General features: G+C 35.5%; 1 protein-coding gene across 1 annotated transcript; it reads left to right on the top strand.

Moving 5' to 3' along the window:
- Positions 1–322: 322 nt before the first annotated feature.
- On the top strand, positions 323–21,854 carry LOC148822613 (sodium-dependent neutral amino acid transporter B(0)AT1-like). Its single transcript, XM_088929761.1, has 12 exons — positions 323–604; positions 8,361–8,501; positions 9,438–9,575; positions 10,504–10,685; positions 11,554–11,664; positions 12,094–12,206; positions 12,713–12,841; positions 13,934–14,090; positions 14,915–15,119; positions 16,365–16,524; positions 18,235–18,397; positions 19,446–21,854. Exons 1-12 carry the CDS (start codon positions 406–408, stop codon positions 19,650–19,652), a joined length of 1,905 nt encoding a protein of 634 aa, XP_088785887.1. The 5' UTR covers positions 323–405; the 3' UTR covers positions 19,653–21,854.
- Positions 21,855–21,929: the final 75 nt, after the last annotated feature.

The following is a 21,929-nucleotide window of genomic DNA, read 5'->3' as shown; positions in this document are numbered from 1 at the left end:
GTTTTAATAATCTATATCTATATCTATAATAATATCTATATCTCCCCGAATGTCATTTCACTATCCGAAAGGTTCTTATCAAATGTCATTTACCCTTTCTCTTAGGAGTCAGAGGTTGTGCATTTGTGTTAACTGATCAACTCAAGTGTGTCTTTTTTTAGGCTTATTACTCCTCCTCCAGATAAGGTATTAATTATTATCAAACATCGTCGACTGATCAGTCTTTTTGCTGACAGCTCTAACTGCCAAGGTGCACTTTCAGGCTGAGTGCTAAAGGTTCACTATAAATATGATTTGTCACTGACAGACAGATCCACTTTACTTAGGTCTCTTTGCTCACTGCACACAGGCAGGAGATATCAGTGACATTGACACTGTATTTCTCACCAAGCAAAAAACACTACCATGAAACTCAAACTACCCAACCCTGGGCTTGAGAGCAGGATACCTTCCTACGATGATCTCGAAAGGCTGGAAAAGGAGGAAGCAGATGAACGACCCAAATGGGACAACAAAGCACAATACATGTTGACTTGCATCGGTTTTTGTGTGGGATTAGGGAACGTCTGGCGCTTCCCATACCTTTGTCAGAGCCATGGAGGAGGTAGGTTGGGCTCAATTCAAGCTTTCTTCAGGACTGATGTTGACTATACTACAACTTTTTTATTTCATTCATATCTCACGAGGACCAAAAAATAAATACCTTTATAGCTCACGTATAAACAAACCGGTAATAAAAGACATAAATTAAAGATAATTCTGAAACCATTTTTAATAGACATTGATATACCTACAATCTAAAAAAATCAACCACATCAAAATGTCAAACGTTTGGTTATCATTAATAGACCTAAATCACATACTGTATGCTACTGTATATGCTACAGTTTTTAATGTGGCCATGGTTTTTTCTAAAAAAAATCTATATGATCACCTTCCTAAATACAGAAAAAAATCAGAATCAAGGGCCAAATCTGTATGGAGCTATACAAATATATAATTGTATACTCCTAAATATGATTCCTTTTTGGGAAGACCTTTAGAATATGGTAGCTGTACTACTGAAGAGACAGTGATTACTGTACATATTGGTAAAGGGAGGCAGATTTTACCAAAACAAAATACCAACAATAATCACTCCTAGTGACTGTATTTCATTTTATTGCATTTATAAAAATGTATTGCCTCCACAAAAGAAAAATATTATGTATTTCAGTAATCTTTCTTAGACTATAAAAGTGTAGCTTGACAATAAACTTTTATACCCATTACGCTGTACAGTAGTTGAATACTAAATTAACCTTTGCTGTGAATGAAAAATATACTGTATACAAATAATAGAAAAATATTTTTATACATATGAAATTGACAAATAATTAGAATGGCATCATATAGCATAATGCCATAGTTTTTTTTCTATCTAGGTATCAGTCTATGTACTGTACATACAAATTAAAATAAAAAAACTATGTACATAAGTCTTAATATATAAATTATATAATACTATAAAATAATAGTTCAATAGTGGTTGACATTATGGATTTGGATTCCCGTTAAGACAGTTCCAGTCATGTCTGTTATTCCTATTAAATCCAAATTATAATATCACAGTCATTTGATTTAACATAAAAAAATAGTGTGCAATATGGAGGACCCTAGTCAGCTTCTGAGATACCTGTATATATTTTCTTTTACTACAGTGTGTACAGTTAGTGAGATTCAGAAGTTACGACACCTGAATTCATCCTTTGATTTAATTTTTAGTCTGTGCACTGTATGTTAGACAGCTTAATTTTATAATATTAGTTATACTTATTTTTTCTACCTACAAATAAGTCATTTGCAGGATTTAGCTCTAAATAGTGTTTGATTTAGAATGATATTCGGTTTAATAAAAACATTAACCTATTCATTTGTACAAATGTTCCTGTGGTATACTATAATAAAACCTAGATGAAGCATAGTATTGTAAAGAGAAATCATCAAGCACACAAAAATCTGATAATCTGTGGTAAATGCTACGGGAAATATTGCATAGTAAATGCATAGTATACCATTAACACTCAAGAAAACAAGAAAATTCAAATTATTATGGTAAAGACTTGGCATTTATTTTTATATTCTTATTCTTAAAAGTTTGTTGCGGCAGTATTCCTAAACGTCTGTGAAATTTTAAAAAAATGGTGCATAGATAACAGAATTTAACTGAACCTCTAAGATAAGTTGCAGTAAATGTCAGCAAAAATATACAGAAATAAGCATTCAGACCCTTGAACTCAATATTTTGTGCAAGCAACTTTGGCACCAATTATAGCTCCAAGTTATTTTAGGTAAATCTTTACCAACTTTTCACACTGGCTTAGTAGTATTTGTCCATTTTATTTTGGCAGATTTCCTCAATCTTTTTCAAGTTGTAGGGGATTGCTTAGGAACAGCAGTTTTTGAGTTTTTCCACACATCAATCTAAGTCAATGTCAGGACTTTGTGCCAGTCAAGAAAATTCAGTTTCTTTTAGCTAAGCCACTCCATTATAGCTTTGGCCCTGTGCCATTCTCTTGCTGAAGTTTTGTCCCAGTTGTGGGTCTTCAGCAGACTGAAGCAGCTTCACTCTTGGGTTTGTCTGTACAACCCTTCATCCAAGTTTCCCTCAGTTTTGTTAAACTCTCAGTTATTGAGCTGCATTTGCAGTTGTTTGCACTGGACATAACTTTTTGCATTTACATCAATTTGACCAGAACAAATTATCACATGTTTGCAGTATTGCATAAATGCTTTGTTTTAAAATTAATGTAGGATTCAAGGTGTTTTTTAGCAATAGTTTTCTTCTTGCCATACAAGCTAGCTTAAACACATGTATTTTCTCCCATCTCTGCCGATGAACTCTAGTTTTCTCAAAATCTGTTGGCAACACAGTGGCATCCCTAACAGTTTTCTACTTGCCTGGCAGCTCCATTTGAAGGGACAGACTAATCTAAGCAGTTTGTAGTACAGTAGCAAGAGACACCTTCCATCTATTAATGATAGACTCCCCCATGGTAAAAGGAATATTCAGTGTCTTTGAATTTGTTCTACCCTTCTTTTGTTCAGTACCTAACAAAGTTTACAACTTTGTCCCTGAGTTGTTTTGAAAACTCTGTAGTCTTCATGGTTGAATCGTTGTTTGAAATTTACTACCTGAATGAGGCACCTCACTCCAGCAAGGGAGCCAGTCTATGATGGCAGGCAAGGGGCTCAAGGCAACATAAACCCTGGACAGACTGCCGATCCATCGCAGGGCACATACTGTACTGACACAGACATACTTTAATTGTGTGGAGGAGGTTGAGTGTATGCCAAATATTCCAACTTCAAAGTCATGAGTGCAAGTTTTAAAGCATCAGAATGAGTATTATGCAAGGGTTTAAATACTGTACATTTGCAAGTACAGTACTTATTCATTGAGTGTGTGGAGGGGGTTGTGTGTGTTGCAAATATTCTGACATCAAGGTGTCATGACTGCGAATTTTAATGCATCAAAATGAGAATTCTGCAAGGGTTTTAATACATTTTCAAGTACAAATTGAATTGGCTGTTGAGAAAATTACATATGAGATGTACATACTGTATATGTGTTAAATTAAAAAATAGATTTAGATGGACACTAATGCTTTGAGACAAACATATTTTACATTTTGGAATTTACATTTACTTATTTAACCAATAAAAATGCTGAAAATATCGCATTGAAGGCTTTTGTCCTAAATTAGTATTGAGTGATTCCTGTTTTAAATGAGGCACTCATAAATTGTGTTCTGAATGTGTCCATATCATGCATGCTTGATGAGTAAACCTCTATAAAGTCTATCTTGCAGCAGTTGCAACCTAGCTTATTAAATTGATCCATGTAGATTATTAACCCTGTGTACTTTCAGTGTACTTTCTCATTTGAAAAGACATCCTGATAAAAAATTATATGATATATAATAACATGCATAGTAAGATAAACTAGAATAACTCTTATTAGGAACACCTATAAAACTCTTGCATCATACAAAAATGTTTTTTAAAAAAACATTATAAAAAATATATGTCAGGTAAACTTTTCAAGGTCATCCATCCATTTTCTAATTTCTTTATCCAATAAAGGGTCACAGGGGGAGCCAAAGTCTGTTTGGGCAAATAACAGGCAAAAGGGAGGAAACACCCTGCTGGAGGCTAATTAACTTATCAGTATGTTTTTGGACTGTGGGAGACACCCAGAGCACCCAGAGGAAACCCACACAAACAGAGGGACAACATTTAAACTACAGTACATGCAGATAGCACCACAGGAACTGAATCCAGGGCCTTAGTACTGCACTTCCATCAGGTCTTGTAATGCATAGTACAATCTTAGTGAGCTCTGTTCAACGCTCTCACGCTGCTTCCTCATTCTAACTTTTATTGGGGCTCAAAGTACTTCCTAGATATTGTTCCTCACTGTTTTCTGGTCAAGGCCATAATCTCCCAGGAGCAGATATCAGTGCAGTACTGTATTTCTTCAAGTTTACTTTTACCATCTCTTTGAAATGCTTCTGGCCTCCACCAGTGTGATGGCATGTGCCAAGCTGAGAGACAAGAACATGAAGTCTGACATGGCAAACCCAATGGAGCTGATGGTAGCTGATCATATCTTCAATGTTATGGTGCCTAGGTGGGAGAGGACACTGATTTGATGCCAGCAGCCATATCACTCTGGAACTCACAACTGGCAACCCACTGAAGCTAAGCAGGTGTGAGCCTGGTCAGTACCTGGATGGGAAACCTCCTGGAAAAAACTAAGGTTGCTGCCGAAAGAGGTGTTAGTGGGGCCAGCAGGGGTGCTCACCCTGTGGTCCATGTGGGTCCTAATTCCCCAGTGTAGTGACGGGGATACTATACTGTAAAAACAGGCGCCGTCTGTAAAACCAAGGTCCTGACTCTCTGTGGTCATTAAAAATTCCATGGCGTTTCTCAAAAAGAGTAGGGGTGTAAACCCAGCAGCCTGGCCAAATTTCCCTTTGGCCTTTACCAATCATGGCCTCCTAATAATCCCCATCTATGAAATGGCTTCATTACTCTGCTCTCCTCCCCACTGTTAGCTGATGTGTGGTGAGCGTTCTGGCGCACTATGGCTGCCGTCGCATCATCCAGGTGGATGCTGCACATTGGTGGTGGTGGAGGGGAGTCCCCATTACCTGTAAAGCTCTTTGAGTGGAGTGTCCAGAAAAGCGCTATATAAGTGTAAGCAATTATTATTATTATTATTATTGTTATACATAAAATCATACTCAAGCAGCATAAGTGATACAACTCCTATCCTGTAAAATGATCTCCTATATATTATTCATGACTCCTACTTTGCAGTCACAAACCACAACGTAGGAATAAAGTCTCCACAGTAAATCAGGAGCTTGCTTTCACTGTCGGCGCTGTGCACCTGGAGCCTGCTTCCTAAGGCATTTCAGATTTCTTTGTTATGAGCCTTCTATGAAAGATAACTCCCAAGATAAGAGAAGTGGTCTACATTCCCCAGACACTCATTAATACAAATTGATTACTTCACATTGTACATTTATATACTTGTTATGAAGAACCAAATGTATTGTAATTTGCTCTGTGGCGAACATTTAAGAATTTCTTTTATTAAAGGCACATCTTGTGTGTTACTGACGTACTTCAGCCAAGTGATGCAAGTTTTTAAGGAAGTGTAGGTATTACTGCCTTATGTTTATTTGTGTTAAAAATGACTAGTGATACAATGTTGAATACAATAAAAAATAACAATATAGTTGGCTAAAATAGGAGAACTGTACTCATTTCTATCATCCCAATTATATTAAAATAAAATAAAATAAATCGAAGTCATAACTTTGCAGACAACTCCTCTCCAGTAGGTTAAGTACAGGTCTACAAAAAGTTTTCTATATGATGGATATCTCTTGACTGTAAGTCAAATCCTAACCTGGGTTGCTCCTATTTGACATTTGTCTGTTGCAGTAAAGGTAAATACACAATCAATGACTTGCAAATTGTCCAGTTCAATAGGGATCAACAAGCTATTTTGAGGGCATGGACACTTCAAAGAAGAAGCTTGGCTTAGAGTAAGTTCAAGTAGGAGAGAAGGTTAAAACACAAAATCACAAAAAATGAATGCTAGTTAGTTTGTCATGTCTGTCATACTATAGTTTTAGAAAATATCCTTTAGCATGGTGATTTCATGCTTACAGGCAAAGTTATCTTTTCCCTTTTCTAACCCTGACACATAATTAGGAGTAATGTCCCTTGCTAAATGCTGTCCACTGATCATCACATCTCTCAATTTACATTATACTTGCAACAGTTTTACACATTCATCTATGCCACTAACTTCATACTGTAGATAAAGCTATGATATCTCAAGTCTCAGCTTATGTCAATGTCAGAGAATAATGTATATGTCAAAGGTCATATACAACAAGTAAACCCAGCTCACACTCTGATTACTGAGTGTGTTGCTTATCAATCTTTACAGTTCCACTTCCGAATAACAATACTTTACCTATTCAACATTATTTTCAGTTTGTACACGTCACATTCTGAGGCAGCACATTGCACAATTTACTTCAATGAAGTCGAAGTTATGTGATAGTCTGTGTGCTCTAGAAAACAAACACTGTTCGACAAATGACACCTGTATTTGGGAAAATTGGTGTTGTTTAAACAAGCACATTCAGCCTGCTTCAGAAAAGTACTGCTTGCTTCAGAAAAGTACTTTCATAGGTTATTTAGGGGAAACACGTGTGCCGCTACCAATAGAACATGTTTTTAGTATTTGCAGTAGATTTTGCGTCATTTAGAGGTTTCAACAACATTACACAAAGGCCTCAGTACACCTATTTCTATTTTTATTCAAGCCACTGACAGTAAGCACAGTTCACCTCCCACAGCAGAAAGACTGCCCCATCCAGTCATTTATCCTTTTGTTTACTCATTGTATCAGAGATAATAAGAATGCATGAGTGGACTTTCAACATCTGCTATCAGCACACAAGGATGTAATGCTAATAACAATTCCATTTATTGTATGAGCAAATAAGTGAAAAGTAAAGGTGTTTGGACTTTCTTGAAACTTTAAATCGTTGTGCCTATCAATATTTACAGTAAATACAAATTATTTTATTATTGTTAATAACAAAACAGTTAACCTATACCTGACACACAGTGAAAATCTTTGAGGAACATCCTCTTAGCTTGTTAAATATTGTAACCAACCCCGTTGTTATAATCATATACAGTAGTAATGCTCTCTGACAATTGTTCAGACAAAACTAAAATGAAGAACTTTTTGGGTGAAAAATGTAACTTTTAGTGCCTTGCAGTATATTTTGCATACTTCAGTCATAATCCAAATGAAAATATTAACAAATTACTTCCCAAAGTTTATATAACTGTTTAGTTTAGTTTAAAATTCACAGCTTACTCTATCCAGTGATTTGAGATCTTCATCTTAAAAATATAAATGTAGCTCTAAATAGCCAATGTAAAACATTATGTATTTTGATTCATCTTCCCCTAACAAAATTCTCAAGCAGTATTCAGCTCAAGAGCTTAATTTATTCAACTCAAAGGCTTAATATAATCACCAGCTTCACTCTTTTTAAATTTACCTCTCCCTAAAAGGTCAAATGTATCAGATTAATGCGAAGTGAAGTTTTCATTTAGGCTACTTCTATGCAGCCTACAAGCATTTACTGTAAGTACTGGAGCTTCAACTGATGTGAAAGTGGCAGCTATACAGTCTGCTGCCTAGGGCTTGCTACAAGGAGCAGAAATACAACACAACAGAAGTACTATGCATTCCCATTAGTGATTGAATAAAGTATTTTTGATTTTCTGCTTTTTCTCTGGATTGAGTACAACCAGATTCCAAACACATAACTGGAATGTCAAAAACACTAACAGACTTTGTTAACTACCTGCACAGTGTAGGAACTCTTTCACTACCGGTGCAAGTGAATGTCTTCGTTTTACACTGGAATTTCACCTTATACTTGATCATGAAATGTACAGAGGAGATGTACATACAGTATTCTCTTAGGGCCTGGATGAAATCACCACTTTGATACTTGAACTGTTATTTCCAAATTCAGTTCTTGTTGCCAGGTTTCTATCAGAGAAATACAAGAAGCCCTTGGGAAACCAAAAGTTAAGTAATTGTTTTTTCAGTTTGCTTCTAGAAGGTGGGTCAAAATTCGGACATACTATAAAATGGGTGTTTAAGCTCCAGGATTGTAGCACAGTAGATTGCTGTATAAATGTATTCTTTGGAAGCACATGAATATTGTAAATATTATAATTTGAGAATTGTTCTGTGATTCCAGGGGCCTTCATGATTCCTTTTCTCATACTGCTCGTCCTGGAAGGCGTACCACTGTTGCATTTGGAGTTTGCAATTGGCCAGAGGTTAAGGAAAGGCAGTGTTGGAGTATGGACTTCTGTTCATCCCTATCTTCTAGGAGTGGGTATGTCAGGTGCTTTATATTTATGTGCAGAAGTTCATCACATTACTTCCATGTGCAATTTTTCTTCCAGCCTGGATTCAATACACATAAATATAGAAGATCACATGAATAGATAGATATGGGCCTTGTCCTAATTAAAAACTTCCATACAGAATGTATGATACCCAGAGAAAAAAAGGAATATTGGACTGTCCTGGCTCCTATTAAAATAAAAAAAAACACACACAGTATGTACAGTATCTGAATTAAGTGAATGGCAAATAGGGTCAAATTGCTTTACAAACAACACAAGCACCCGGTGATTTACCAAAACGATTAAAAAAGACTGCAAAAAGCATTAGTACAAAAAAAGGCTGAACCACTGAAACTCATAATATAATATAACATTTAAAAGGCAATATTATTGTCTCATTTCAAATGATTTTTTTTTCTTATCCCGGCCTTATACACATTGGAATGGATAAGAGACCACACCGACAGAAACTAAAAAGATGGTACCACTGTTAAAATGGAGCTTTAGATTAGGATTCACAGAAAATCAGAACCACTGTCAGTCTTTCTGTGGTATTAGCCATATCAGCAGCTGTATAACCCTGCAAGTCACAGCTAGCCACCCACTGAAACTCAGCAGGTGTGAGCCTGGCCAGTACCTGGATGAGAGACCTCCTGGGAAAACCTAAGGTTGCTGCTGGAAGAGGTGTTAGTGGGGCCAGTAGGGGGTGATCACCCTGTGGTCTGTGTGGGACAGTATACTGTAAAATGGTGCTGTCCTTCTGATGAGACATAAAACCAAGGTCCTGACTCTCTTTGTTGAGTAAGAGTGTTACCCCGGTATCCTGGCCAAATTTCCCATTGGCCTTTTTTAAAACACGAAATATATCAATGAAATTGTTTAAATAATTATGTTGTAATGTATTATTATTTTGTCTTCTCTAGGAATAGCATCCATGTTGGTCTCTTTCCTGGTGGGCCTATATTACAACACTATCATTGCCTGGGTGATGTGGTATTTCTTCAATTCTTTTCAAGAGCCTCTTCCTTGGAGTGTATGTCCACTCAATGAAAACAAAACAGGTGTGGCATTTGAATACTGGATTCTAAAACTGCTCAGAAAGAGATGTAGCCACAGTGCAGTTAGCTTGTTGCTTAAATTTCTGGGGATGACTACAATATGTTCTCAGAATAGATTGATCAGTGCAAGAGGTTCCAAAGTCTCAACCTTAAAGATTAGTTCTCCTTCCCGTCTTTTATGAGAAGCATTTGTTCATTAACACTGACTCACTTCACAGATGGTGATGTCTGCAGCAGTGATTAATAATTCTGATTGAACCATTAGGCAATGGTTTGAAATTGATTAAAATTCTTATTTTATGTTGCAAAATAAAACATCTAATCATCTTATGATTTATCTAATATATACAGTAGTTAGTTTCATACAGTACAAACAGTAATGCTGTAATGTAATGCAGTAAACTACTTCTTTAGACATCACATCACTTTCAATAACTACTTTTTCAATTCACGGTGGTCCTGAGTCTATACAGGAAGCATTGGGCACAAGGCAGGATACACTCTGGACAGAACAACAGTCCATCATAGAGAACACCAAGGCCAATTTCATAAAATCAATTTAACCTCACAGTTTTTGGATTGAACACCTACATTACATGAAATACAGTTCTTTCCGGAATACAGGAAAGAACAAGCAAATTGCACACAGATAGCACCCCAGATATTGAACCCAGGGCCCCACCACTGCAAGGCAGCAATGCCAACTGTGCCACCCTCCTCTATAGACATGATTGATAAATAACATTTACCCTTCAATGTCAAGATATATACTGTTCTACTGCTCATGTCAGATGCTACTACAGTATATTTATTTAAAATGTATAAGAAATATAATGTACTGCACTTAGTATTATGACAATAAAGCTGATAATAGTTGTACGGCAATACAAGCTAGATCTGTGTTAGTAACTGCTGATTTTGCCCTGTTCAGGTTATATATCAGAGTGTGCAAGAAGTTCTCCTGTGGATTATTTCTGGTACAGAGAAACACTGAACACCTCCACCAGAATTAATGACGCTGGAGGACTGCAGTGGTGGCTGGTTCTCTGCCTTGTGTGTGCCTGGACTGTGCTGTATGTGTGCTGCATCAGAGGCATTGAAACAACTGGGAAGGTACTAAATTTATGGTTTCAACAAAGAACAAAAACTGTTTTCTATAATATATTTAAAAGATAAAAGAATGTATTTAGAATAGGTGTGCAGAACTCAGCTCCTGGGAGGCCTCTGAATCTTTCAGTTTTCATTCCAATATACAGGGCCATCCAAAAGTATTGGCACAGGTATTTTTGCTTTACAGCCAAGTTTGCAGTAATGGGATTAATAATGAAAATACAATATAACATTGGATATAACAGTTGGACATAGATTTGGCCAGTCTAAGATTTTCCACTGTTTTCTCCTGATGAACTCTAATCGGTAGCACTGGCTGTATGTTTTGTGGCATTGTCATGCTGCATAGTGAAGCACCACCCAATAAGTATGGAAGTATTTTCTTCTGCAGTAGATTAGCAGATAACATGTTCCTGTAATCTTCAAATCAATTCTGCTTGCAACATTATTAATTTCATCATCAGTAAAGATGAAGTTACAGAGGTGGCCTGTCTTTACTATTACTATCATCTCCATGATTCACAGAGGAGATGATGTTGGGATACATGTAGTTCCTTTCTTTTTCTTTCTTTCTCCTTTTTTTCTCTACCCTATAGACTTTCAAGCACTGGTAAAAGTTTATGTTCATCCCTTCTGTGTGTAAAGCCTTGTTCTAAAACGCTCCTGGTTTATCTTTGTATTTATTAGGAAACTCTAATTTAGCTTTTCTGATTTTGGTGTTCATGAAAGTCTTATATCTTATAAAACTGGCTGTGGTAGTTTTAAACAGATTTGTTTGTAACACTTTTAATAATCAGAATACAACTACAGTGGTTATATACTGTAGTTAGTTCCTTTGATAATTAAATAATGTTCTCACGTTGTTTTTTAGGCAGTGTACATAACATCAACTCTTCCTTATCTTGTACTTACAATATTTCTGATTAGAGGATTAACCTTAAAAGGTTCAGTGAGTGGAATTAAATTCCTTTTTACCCCAGATGTAAGTATTCAATTTTCTACCAATTTCCGAAACATGTCAGATGAATAACAGTTACAGGATAATATTAGACATGTGAATATGAATATAGCCATATTTGTGGTGAAAGCTGAGAACTTCGGTGAAGCCATTAAAATTAAAACTTTCAAGATTTATGTATTTGTATCTTAATGTGATGATGAAAATGTAATACAGTAGGTGTAAATGCAAGAGTTTACTTTCCTTTTAAGTAACCCTTTATATTAAGTAAATAATTTGTGTTTATAATAATACTATACTACTGTAATGTTATACAGTATATTTACAAGTTCCCAAGATTCCGTTGTAATGAAGCATTTTGTCTCAGTAGGATAACTTCTTATTTAAATGAGTAAAAACCTCTATTCTTGTTTCCTGCTGTGTGTAACTGCTGTCTCTGCTTTGTCACACCAGATTGCAGAACTAACAAACCCAGCAACATGGCTAGACGCTGGGGCTCAAGTGTTCTATTCTTTTTCTCTTGCCTTTGGTGGGCTCATCTCCTTTTCCAGCTACAACTCAGTCCAGTAAGTCTCCAAAACCACAGAACCTGTAATATATTAAAGTAACTGGAAACCACAAAAAAGCAATTAAAAAGAACACACATACTACAGTATATCTAAAAATGAATATTAGAGAGGGCTCAATAGCACTGGACACAGCTGACATCAATAGAAAAAATGGTCTTTGAGTTTGTATGTGTAATAAACACTAAAAAATAGCACATCTTTGGAATTTATTCCAAATATTTTTGTGCCTCCTTCTTCACAAAGGTCTCTGCGAGACAAAATAACCACAAAGTGCATTGTTGGGTTTTTCAGTATTATTGTCTACGTTGCATCGCATATATTTTTAATCTTTTCAAAGACCACTCAGTTTAATTTTGAATGTACTGTATACAATTGCACATAAAACACAACAGCAGGGAGTTCCTTTTACAGGGGTTTGCTCTGGTGATTGTGGTGGGTGTAATTGACTAGATGATGTTTTGTTGTTAAAGCTGTTTCACTGACACTAATTTTCTGTTTTCTAGTAACAATTGCGAGCAGGACGCTGTCATAATTTCCGTGATTAATGGCCTGACCTCCATTTACGCCGCCACTGTCATATATTCAATCATTGGTTTCCGAGCAACTGAGAGATACGATGATTGCCTTAATGGGTATGTTGTTATGCTCACTTAGATTTTCAGTGCTAACTACATCTGAAAAACCCGTTTCATAGCAGGGAACAGACATATAAGTTTTAATGGTTAAACAGCAGAATTACATTGATGACTTTCATAGTTGCTAGTCATGAATTCCACTTTTATAACTCTACAGTATGTGATGTTAATACTATCACTTAGGTGTTTGTACTGTATAATAGCTTTTAATAGTGTTCTGGTAAATAAAGTATCATTGTAAAGTGACATGAAAACCTCGTCTGTATCACTTTCAAGGTAACACTTTCTTTACAAATCACTACTTTTCCAGCAAAATTGTTCAAGCTAATGGGAGTAAACAAATCAACACAGCAAATGCTATAAGACTGCCAGAGCACATATACAAATATTTTTTGTTGGTGATTTAAGCTTGTGTTTGAATACTTTTGATAATGAAGTCCTCTATTTTTCAATACAAACAGTCCGATCAACTTGTCTCAAATGCACCGTTAAAACTGTACTTGATGAGAAATTCATTAAAGCTATTTACTGTACATTTAAAAGTCAAGCCAATTATGGTTAGTAGTTAGAATAGTATGCCGTTAAAGCTACTGTACTAAATGGCTAAACCAGTGAATCAGCCATCAGAGTACAAACTTGGACTAATAATCCAGTGTTCAGGTTTGAAATATTCCATGTCATCAGCCATTTGTAACAAGGGGTTTCCAGGCAGCTTTAGAATTGGCTGAGCACTGTAACTTCATGGGTTCAAAGTCAGACGGCATTTCTCTGAACTCTGTTCAGTCATCTGGCACCTCTATTGAGTCTTTTCTATGCCTGTCTGAGCTGCATACTGTAGATCCAGCTTAAGAAGAAAATGCCCTGACTATTACTGGCATTATGGAGGATGAAAGTTGTTTTCTCCTTCTCATGTTAGTACAAACATTGTGGCAACCAGCTTTTTTTTAAAACTTTGTGCATAAAACTTTATGTGTTCCTAATCTCTAGGAAATGTCATTCAGAAGCAATTTTCGTTAGTGTCAGACAGGTGGAGTTGAATCAATGAGTAAAATAAAAAGGATTCTAAATATCGATCTACTTTTCTTACAGAAATATCTTGTCCCTAATGAATGCTTTTGATTATCCTGAAGCAAACATCACTGAAGACAACTATTATGACGTTCTCAATAGATTCAACAGCACTCATCCTGATGTGGTTCAAGGTCTCGACCTTAAAACTTGCAACCTGGACACATTTCTCAGTGAAGTATGTTTCGTGCAAATTACAAGACCCTGCAACACACTCTTGTCCTCTAGTACTAATTTAGTCTCATTTTATACCTTTGGAAAAATGAACAAACTTGAAAGGTATTTAAAGTTTGGCTTTAGTTTGAATTCCCACCATTGGAGCCAGGAAAGCAATGGTTTTGCTGGCATCTCATTCTGAACCGATTACAGACAATTGAAGTGGAACTTTAAACACATTCTTATTACTAAATACATCTCAAAAGTTGTCAAACTGAATATCAAGTAACATCTGACAATAAAGAAACTTGAATTAATGATGAGATATAGATTTGTAGAATGACCTTAGTAGTCTACCAGGTTATACAGGAAACTTGTACTTGTGTAACATCAATGAGTAAAGACCTGGAAATAGTGTTAATAGAAATCAATTAAAAGTGAACAATTAATTCAAATAATGTCAATAAGGTGGAATTAAAAAACAAACGATGATTTCCCCTGGAAATACAAGTGGACCTCAGGTCCTTAGATAAATCATTTTGTGTTTTTCACTGTATAGTGTTGCCCCCACCACACCCCCCCAAGGCCCTCTGTCCATTTTTTTAATGCTCTCACCTTGGACTTCCTGCTAGTCAGGCACGTTAGACATCACCCCGCTGCCTCATGGGACATTAAGACCTGAAACTTTGTAAGAGCAAAGAACAGCATGGAGCACTTTTGTACTTTTTTATAACCGGCTGAAAGGTTCATGCATAAAAATTACTGAGATGGGTCATTTGGTACAAACGGGACCGCAAGTCCAGCCGGCTTTTTTCCCACTTTTCTCTTGCTCTTGTTTCATTTCAGGGTGTGGAAGGACCTGGTCTGGCATTCATTGTCTTCACTGAAGCTATTACAAAGATGCCAGTATCCCCATTGTGGTCCATTTTATTTTTCATCATGCTGTTCTGCCTTGGATTGTCATCTATGTTTGGCAACATTGAAGGTGTCCTTGTGCCTCTGCAAGACCTAAAGGCTTTTCCCAAGTCTTGGCCTAAGGAGGTCATCACTGGTAAGCTGCATTCTGATTTCCATGGATCACATATTTTTGACCTACTTCTTAAAAGGTAAAAACATGATTTGAGGCAATCAATGTGTTTTTACAGAAGAAGGCCAAACAGGACATTCCGGATGATTTTAATGTTCTAAGCTATTTATTCTGGAAAACAGAATGAAAATTTGACATTAAAATAGGAAGTATTTTTCTACAATTGTATTGATCTCTACTACTCACTCAATACCAAATAGCCGCTAAAGGTTAAATATCAAAACTGGCTCAGTTCTCTTATCAGGCTTACTGTATTAACGGCTATGTACAACAGACAATATGGATTCAAATACCCCATTATGCTAAGTATTGTGTTTTGACATTTGATGCACTGTGGTATGTGAATTGGTTGGAAAAGGAAATCTGCTGATGTACTGTATAAATATAGAATTCTGATCACAGCTGTACTGTAGTTTGAGGAGCATTGTATAATAAATATGTCTCAAATTACCAACCATTAGACAAAATATATTATCTCCACGTCTCTTGCTCTTCTTAAACACAAAATCGGAAGAGTTCTTTGGAAACTCAGTAACCGAATGTGTTCAACATCATATGAAATTGATCACTACAGCATTTTTAGAAATAAAAGTACACAGATTTTGGATATTCATAACTGACTATGGCCATACGCTCTAGTAACTGTTGTATAAGCACAAAATCATATCATTAATGAGAGAATTAATTAGGCACAGGTGATAAGACCATTTAAACAGCTGAATGAACAAAGAACAAAAAACATATAAAGAGAATTCCTCATCAAGAACAAAAAACATATAAAGAGAATTGTGGGAATAACAAATTATAATCAAGAGATTAGCACTTTATATATACAGTATATATCATCAATATATTGGGGGTAGCACCTCTCCAACACTGGAGCCCTGTTTTGCAAGGTCCACTTTAGTGATGAATCAAGCTTTTTGACAGACTGCACTGGCAGAAATCATCGATTGTGGTGGAGTAATTGTTGTATACAGCAGACCTATCAATGGGGAAGTCCAAGTTTGATGGCTTGAGCACAAGACTTTGTGAACTTATTAGATTTACAAGTGATACGTTTCTGTTGCATATTTAAAGGCTATGTCAGAGTTTAAATAATAGTAAATGTGTTACTTTTTAACATACTTATCCTTTCATTAGCAATATCCAGCAATGTAACCCTTGTGCAATCCTTGACAAAATTCTTTGTGTTTATTTGTGTTTCAGGTACCATATGTTTGGTGTCTTTTTTTATTGCTTTGATATTTGTGCAGCAATCTGGGAATTACTGGCTGGCACTATTTGACAATTTTGCAGGATCAATTCCCCTGTTAATTATAGCATTCTGTGAGATGGTTGGAGTGGTGTACTTGTATGGAATAGATAGGTAAGTCAAAAAGAAAGTGCAATATTAAATGTGCATTTACTAAAGTGCCTAATTCCACATGCTTCTCAATATTGAGTGTACACATTCATGAGCAGTTTATACAATCATAAACTTCTTTATTAAAGCTCTGATGTTGCTAAACCAGTGACAGTAGATTAAGGACATCTCGATCAAATTGTTTAAAATAAAACACTCTGGTATCAGTCAGATAAAATAGCCGAAGGGCTTTTGGTGTGAATGAAACTAATATGTCTTGGCTCGTGCAAAAATCTGTAACAAAGGTAAAAAAAGAGAAATCTCAGCATGATAGAAAATTCCTAACTACAGTATTTGCTTACAGTATATATATTAGAATAAATATCATTGTACTGCATCAGAAATACTATATTGAGGGACCTCAGAAATGAGAAAAATAACATACGGTACATTGAGTTTTTGAAGGAAAAATATTATTCGCAAATCCAAGAAATTATGTAAGAGTATGTAGTCAGTTAACAATACACTACTGCCTCCAGGTGGATTTGAAAGTTACTACCTTATGGATAATTGTATTGTACCATGCATCTTAAACTTTTATCCTTTTGTAAAAAAAAAACATTCCTGGAAGTGTGTATGAGTGTTAAAAAGATTAGGAGAAGGACTTTTGCATGACATATTTGGACAATTACAAATTGCTCCTATCTTGGTAGAAAAACATGCAGAGAAACTTTAAAATTGTTGGCTATTAGAACAGTAGAGGGCAGCATGGTAGCGTAGTGTTCAACATTGCTGGCTCACAGCTCTGGGGTCCTGGCTACTTGTGTAGTGTTTGTAAAGTATGCATTCCCCATGTACATTTTCAGTGAATCATATGGGTTTCTTTCATTGCTCTCATTTCCTCCCACAGTCCAAAGACATACTTGTAGGTTACTTGCCATCTAGGAAAATTGACATGTGTGTCAACCTGCAATTGCGGGGCATCCTATCCAGGGTCACTGCCTTGAGCTCATTACTTGCCTGGACAGGCTCCAGCACCCCCATGACCCATGACTGAATTTAAAGAAGTGATTAAAAAATGGATGGATGAACAGTAGATCAGTAGTCAGTCACTTTTAAATGTGTTACAGCAAATACCCTAATTTTTCAACAAGCTTAACTTTTCATTTCTCTAACTTTCAGTTGCAATCTGAAACACATTTCCCAGAAAAAGATGGTTCATTATGGTTGATGATATGTATTAATCTCAAAGGAACCAAAATTTGTAAACCCTGACCATTATTTATTGTAAGTTTATATGTTGAGCACCACAATACAATACAGAACAGCAGGTGAAGAGGATTGTGGGAATGACAAATTATACTCCTGACTCAATATTTTCCTCTATATACAGTACAACTGAGATATGTTTTGACTGTGTGTACAGAATATGTCTAACATGGTATGTGTCATAAATTATTTTTGCTGCTTAAGTGCTGAGAAAACTTGCTCTGTCTTAAATACTGGTATGAGTATGTTTTTCACATTGTTTTCATTGTGTGATATTTATGAAAACGTTTTTATAAACAGTCTGGCAAAATGGTTTACAGGGCACAGCTTAAAGAAAGGCATATAATGCATAAATAACCATTTTTCCAAGAGTCATGGTTGTATTTGCAAAAATACATATTTTGCAAGCCTGCTGTTTTAGAAGCCAAATTAATGCATCACACTGAGATTCGTACCTTTCAATAGGTTCAACGAGGACATTAAGTTCATGATTGGACACAAACCCAACATCTTCTGGCAGGCCACATGGAGAGTTATCAGCCCACTTATCATGCTGGTTATCTTTCTGTTTTACTTCGTCACAAAAGTCAGCGAGGAGCTCACCTATATTACTTGGAATCCAAGTTATGTAAGTATTCATGCATATGTTCGGGTTTATACGAACTTTTGTCACAATGTATTCATTGTAATTCACTACGAGTAATCAACATTTTTTTTTTGCACCTTCCACTTATTCTTCTTAAATAAACTAAATGTGTCCAATTTGTAGAAGCACCTGTTGTGCACTATAAAAGCCTAAGACTGGCTGTCCTTGGGCAAATGATTGTTGGTTTATCTGTCAGGGAGTGAGGGAGATGATAGTAGCTGAAGAGAACCTGTGAAGTGTTCATCGTCCATTTTTGAGAAAGACTCTGAGTCTGTAATGAAGTCTGCTTAAAATCATTCCTTAGAAAGATCTTGCACTATCTTGGCTTTTCCTCCTCTTTTACTTCATAATTCATTCTGAGTGGCAATATTTGGGTATTACGAGATCTTCAGGCAAAATAAACTACCTTATCTCAGCAACATCTCCCTCCACTGTGTCATGTTGAATGGTTTAAGAAGAGCACTTACAGTAAATGTATAACCTACCAGATTCATTTAAAACTTGAAGAATGGTCCCATAAATAACCTAAATCCACTTATAGGTTATATTGTTTTTAGTTCAAATTACTGGTATTGCTGAACTTGTGGAGACATTGTTTTTGGCTCATTTTGTTATGGAAAATAAAATACATTTTTGCTGAAGTATGAAAATATTTGGTCCTTTGACACTGAAAGAAAGTAGTGAGAACACAGAATACACTCATCCTACATTTCACTTATTTTTTAAAAATAATGTTTCTGCTTCAATTACATTAATACATTTTGTAGAACTGCTTTTTTCCCCACATTGTCTTTTAAGGGTGTGCTTTCCAAAGGAATTAAATTGCTGTGATAATGTCAAATTTGCCAACAGCTTCAGTATACTGCATCTCATTTTAATATACAGTGTGAGAAAACCTTATTTTCACAAACTCCAACCCTTGTAGAAACTTCTAGATTTAAATACTGGATAAACACTTTACATGCAAAGACTGTGTTTACTTACCACAATAGACCTAACTTGCTTTTGTTTCTTTTACCTTTCATTACAGTCTGCCTTTCCCACACTTGAGGAACTGCCTTTCCCTAACTGGATATATGTCATCATTTTCATCCTATCCGGAATACCTGGCTTAGCTGTTCCTGTCATCGCCTTGGTCAAATTCTTAGCAGATTGCTGTAGGAAAAAGGAAGAACAGAAGAACATCCAAACCGTCTCTTCCATGGTTATTATGAATGAAGCAGCCAAACAGTTTTAATGACCAGTACCTTTTCAAACCAAAGAATCTGTAATAATAATAACAAACCTTTTTGGAATTTCATTTCACTAATAGCAATCTAAAAGATGACAAATCTCCTAACAACTCTTTTTGGAAGCAAAAGTATCCCAACAGCTACAGGAGGTACAGTATAAACTGAATGGACTACAGCCCATGCATTCAGCCCTGTGAGCAGAGTTACGAGCAAGTCAGAAAAATGAAGGCTATTCTTCATTTAAGCGGACGTTTTGAGTACATTTTGAGATAATACATAGTATTTAAAATTGTAGTTCATTGACAGGGGCATAGATGTGCATGAGGATGACCATTTATAAGCCTTATTAAGTTCCAGAACAAAGTACATTTTTTTCTATGAAACACAGCAATCAAACAACTAATTGTTTAGGCATTAACTCCTTTATATATTTACTATGTTGAAAATAACTTTTGTGATCCTTGATCCTATTGCTTCTCCAAATTAATTTTATACACATAATAATTTAAAGCTATGAAACCCACTCAGTAAAAAGGGCAAACCTTTCTCGGTATATACATTTATTTAATCATGGTTAGACTATTGTATCACCTTACTTTCTAAGGTGTTTTCTAAAATACTAAACAGGCTTCAAAACGTCCAGAGTTTTGCAGCTTGTTTACTAACTAAAACAACACCAGCAAATCATTTCTAACCTCTATAAATTACACCCATGTCTCCCACTGAAATTTGGAGTAGGCTTTAAGGTTGTACTGCTTATATTTAAAGCACTAAATGGTCCAACTCCAGGCTATCTTACAAATTTACTAATGCATATGAGTAATCCATGAGAAGTCATAACACATAACAAATTGTCGTCGCCCCCCCCCCCCCGGGGATAATACAGACTCTTTCCCTCATACGGCGTGACAGAACATTCTTGTGGAGCACCACAGTACACACAGTCAAAATCATTAGAGACTCTAGTTAAACCAAGAAAAGTTCCCTGTGCATTCATTGCAAAATGCTCATAAATAAAATAGCATTATCAGTCAATTTTTACAGAAAACAACACCTTTGTAACAGTTTGCTACAGAGCACTTCACAGTGTATAGCAGTTAAGAGTATAGCAACAACTAACATTGTGGACATAAGTTAGTTGTTAAATTATTAATTATTACAAGGCTGTGAAAAGTTTAAAAGTAGGGTGTTTCATTGATATTTTGTAAGAAGGATTATTATTAACAACAAAATACAACTAAGTTAGAAATAAAAATAATGCTCTTCATCATACAGTATTTTTCCAACTTCTGGTGATTGTTAAAGCTTGAGTGACAGCTCAGTATTTTTAGCCCATGCATGGCCTGAGGATTTACTGTAACTTAGCAGCCAAAAACCTCTTTAATAGAAACAGCATTGTTCACCTACTGTATCTTTTACAGTAAAAAAAATCTAAACTTTACTAAACTAAAAGAAAATACAAAACACCATAAGCTATTCTATAAATTTACATGTTCTGCAAGTAAATGTGGAAATTGTGACACAACCAAAACCATCAAGACAAAAGTGGTATTATTTTGAGTCTTCTAACCACAGGAATTAAAAAAAAAATGAGATAGCAGTACTAATTTTCCAGATACGTTAAATCTGGAGTTCAATAGTATGCTGTACATTCATCCATCTTTCACTTGTTGTTAAAGTATTATTTTCTTTTATATGAATAGTTCAAATTGGCAATTTCTAATTACTTCCAAATTGGCAATTTTGAAGATCATATAGGTTAAAGCTCCATAGATCTGTGATATTATATCGCCTAGACTTATGTGAGCAATCCAAAGCACTCTTAAGACATTTAATTATCATTCTTCTCCTGATCAGAAATGGCAAGGTGTGAGAGAATTGTGACTGTAAGCCAGTGATAGAATATTTGTACCCTGACAATACTGTATATCCAGACAAGAAAGTTATATTTCTACTGTACAAATTTGTGTAACTACAGCGTTTCAGATTTCATACCAACCTAAAGAACCACCAGATCAAAGAAGCTGTAAAGTAAGGTTAACATAAGCCATATTTTATTTATTGTTTTTTTAAACCCATGTGAAATTAAATAAGGTAAGCAAAAATGGGGGTATCAGAATTGGATATATGATGTATTCATTCAAATGTTTCTGTAATGTGCAGAGTAATACTGTACTCTTTTATAGAAATAAAAAATGCATACTTTTTGCATTCTCTAGACAATTTATTTTTGCCTTTTTTATTCCAGCACAGAATTGTTCTTTATTAAATTGTTTATTTAC

Source organism: Atractosteus spatula, chromosome 12 (assembly GCF_055471065.1).
Source record: "Atractosteus spatula isolate fAtrSpa1 chromosome 12, fAtrSpa1.hap1, whole genome shotgun sequence".
In the NCBI taxonomy this organism is placed as follows: Eukaryota; Metazoa; Chordata; class Actinopteri; order Semionotiformes; family Lepisosteidae; genus Atractosteus; species Atractosteus spatula.
Note: the sequence above shows the minus strand (reverse complement) of the source record. Positions and strands in the feature narration are given on the sequence as shown.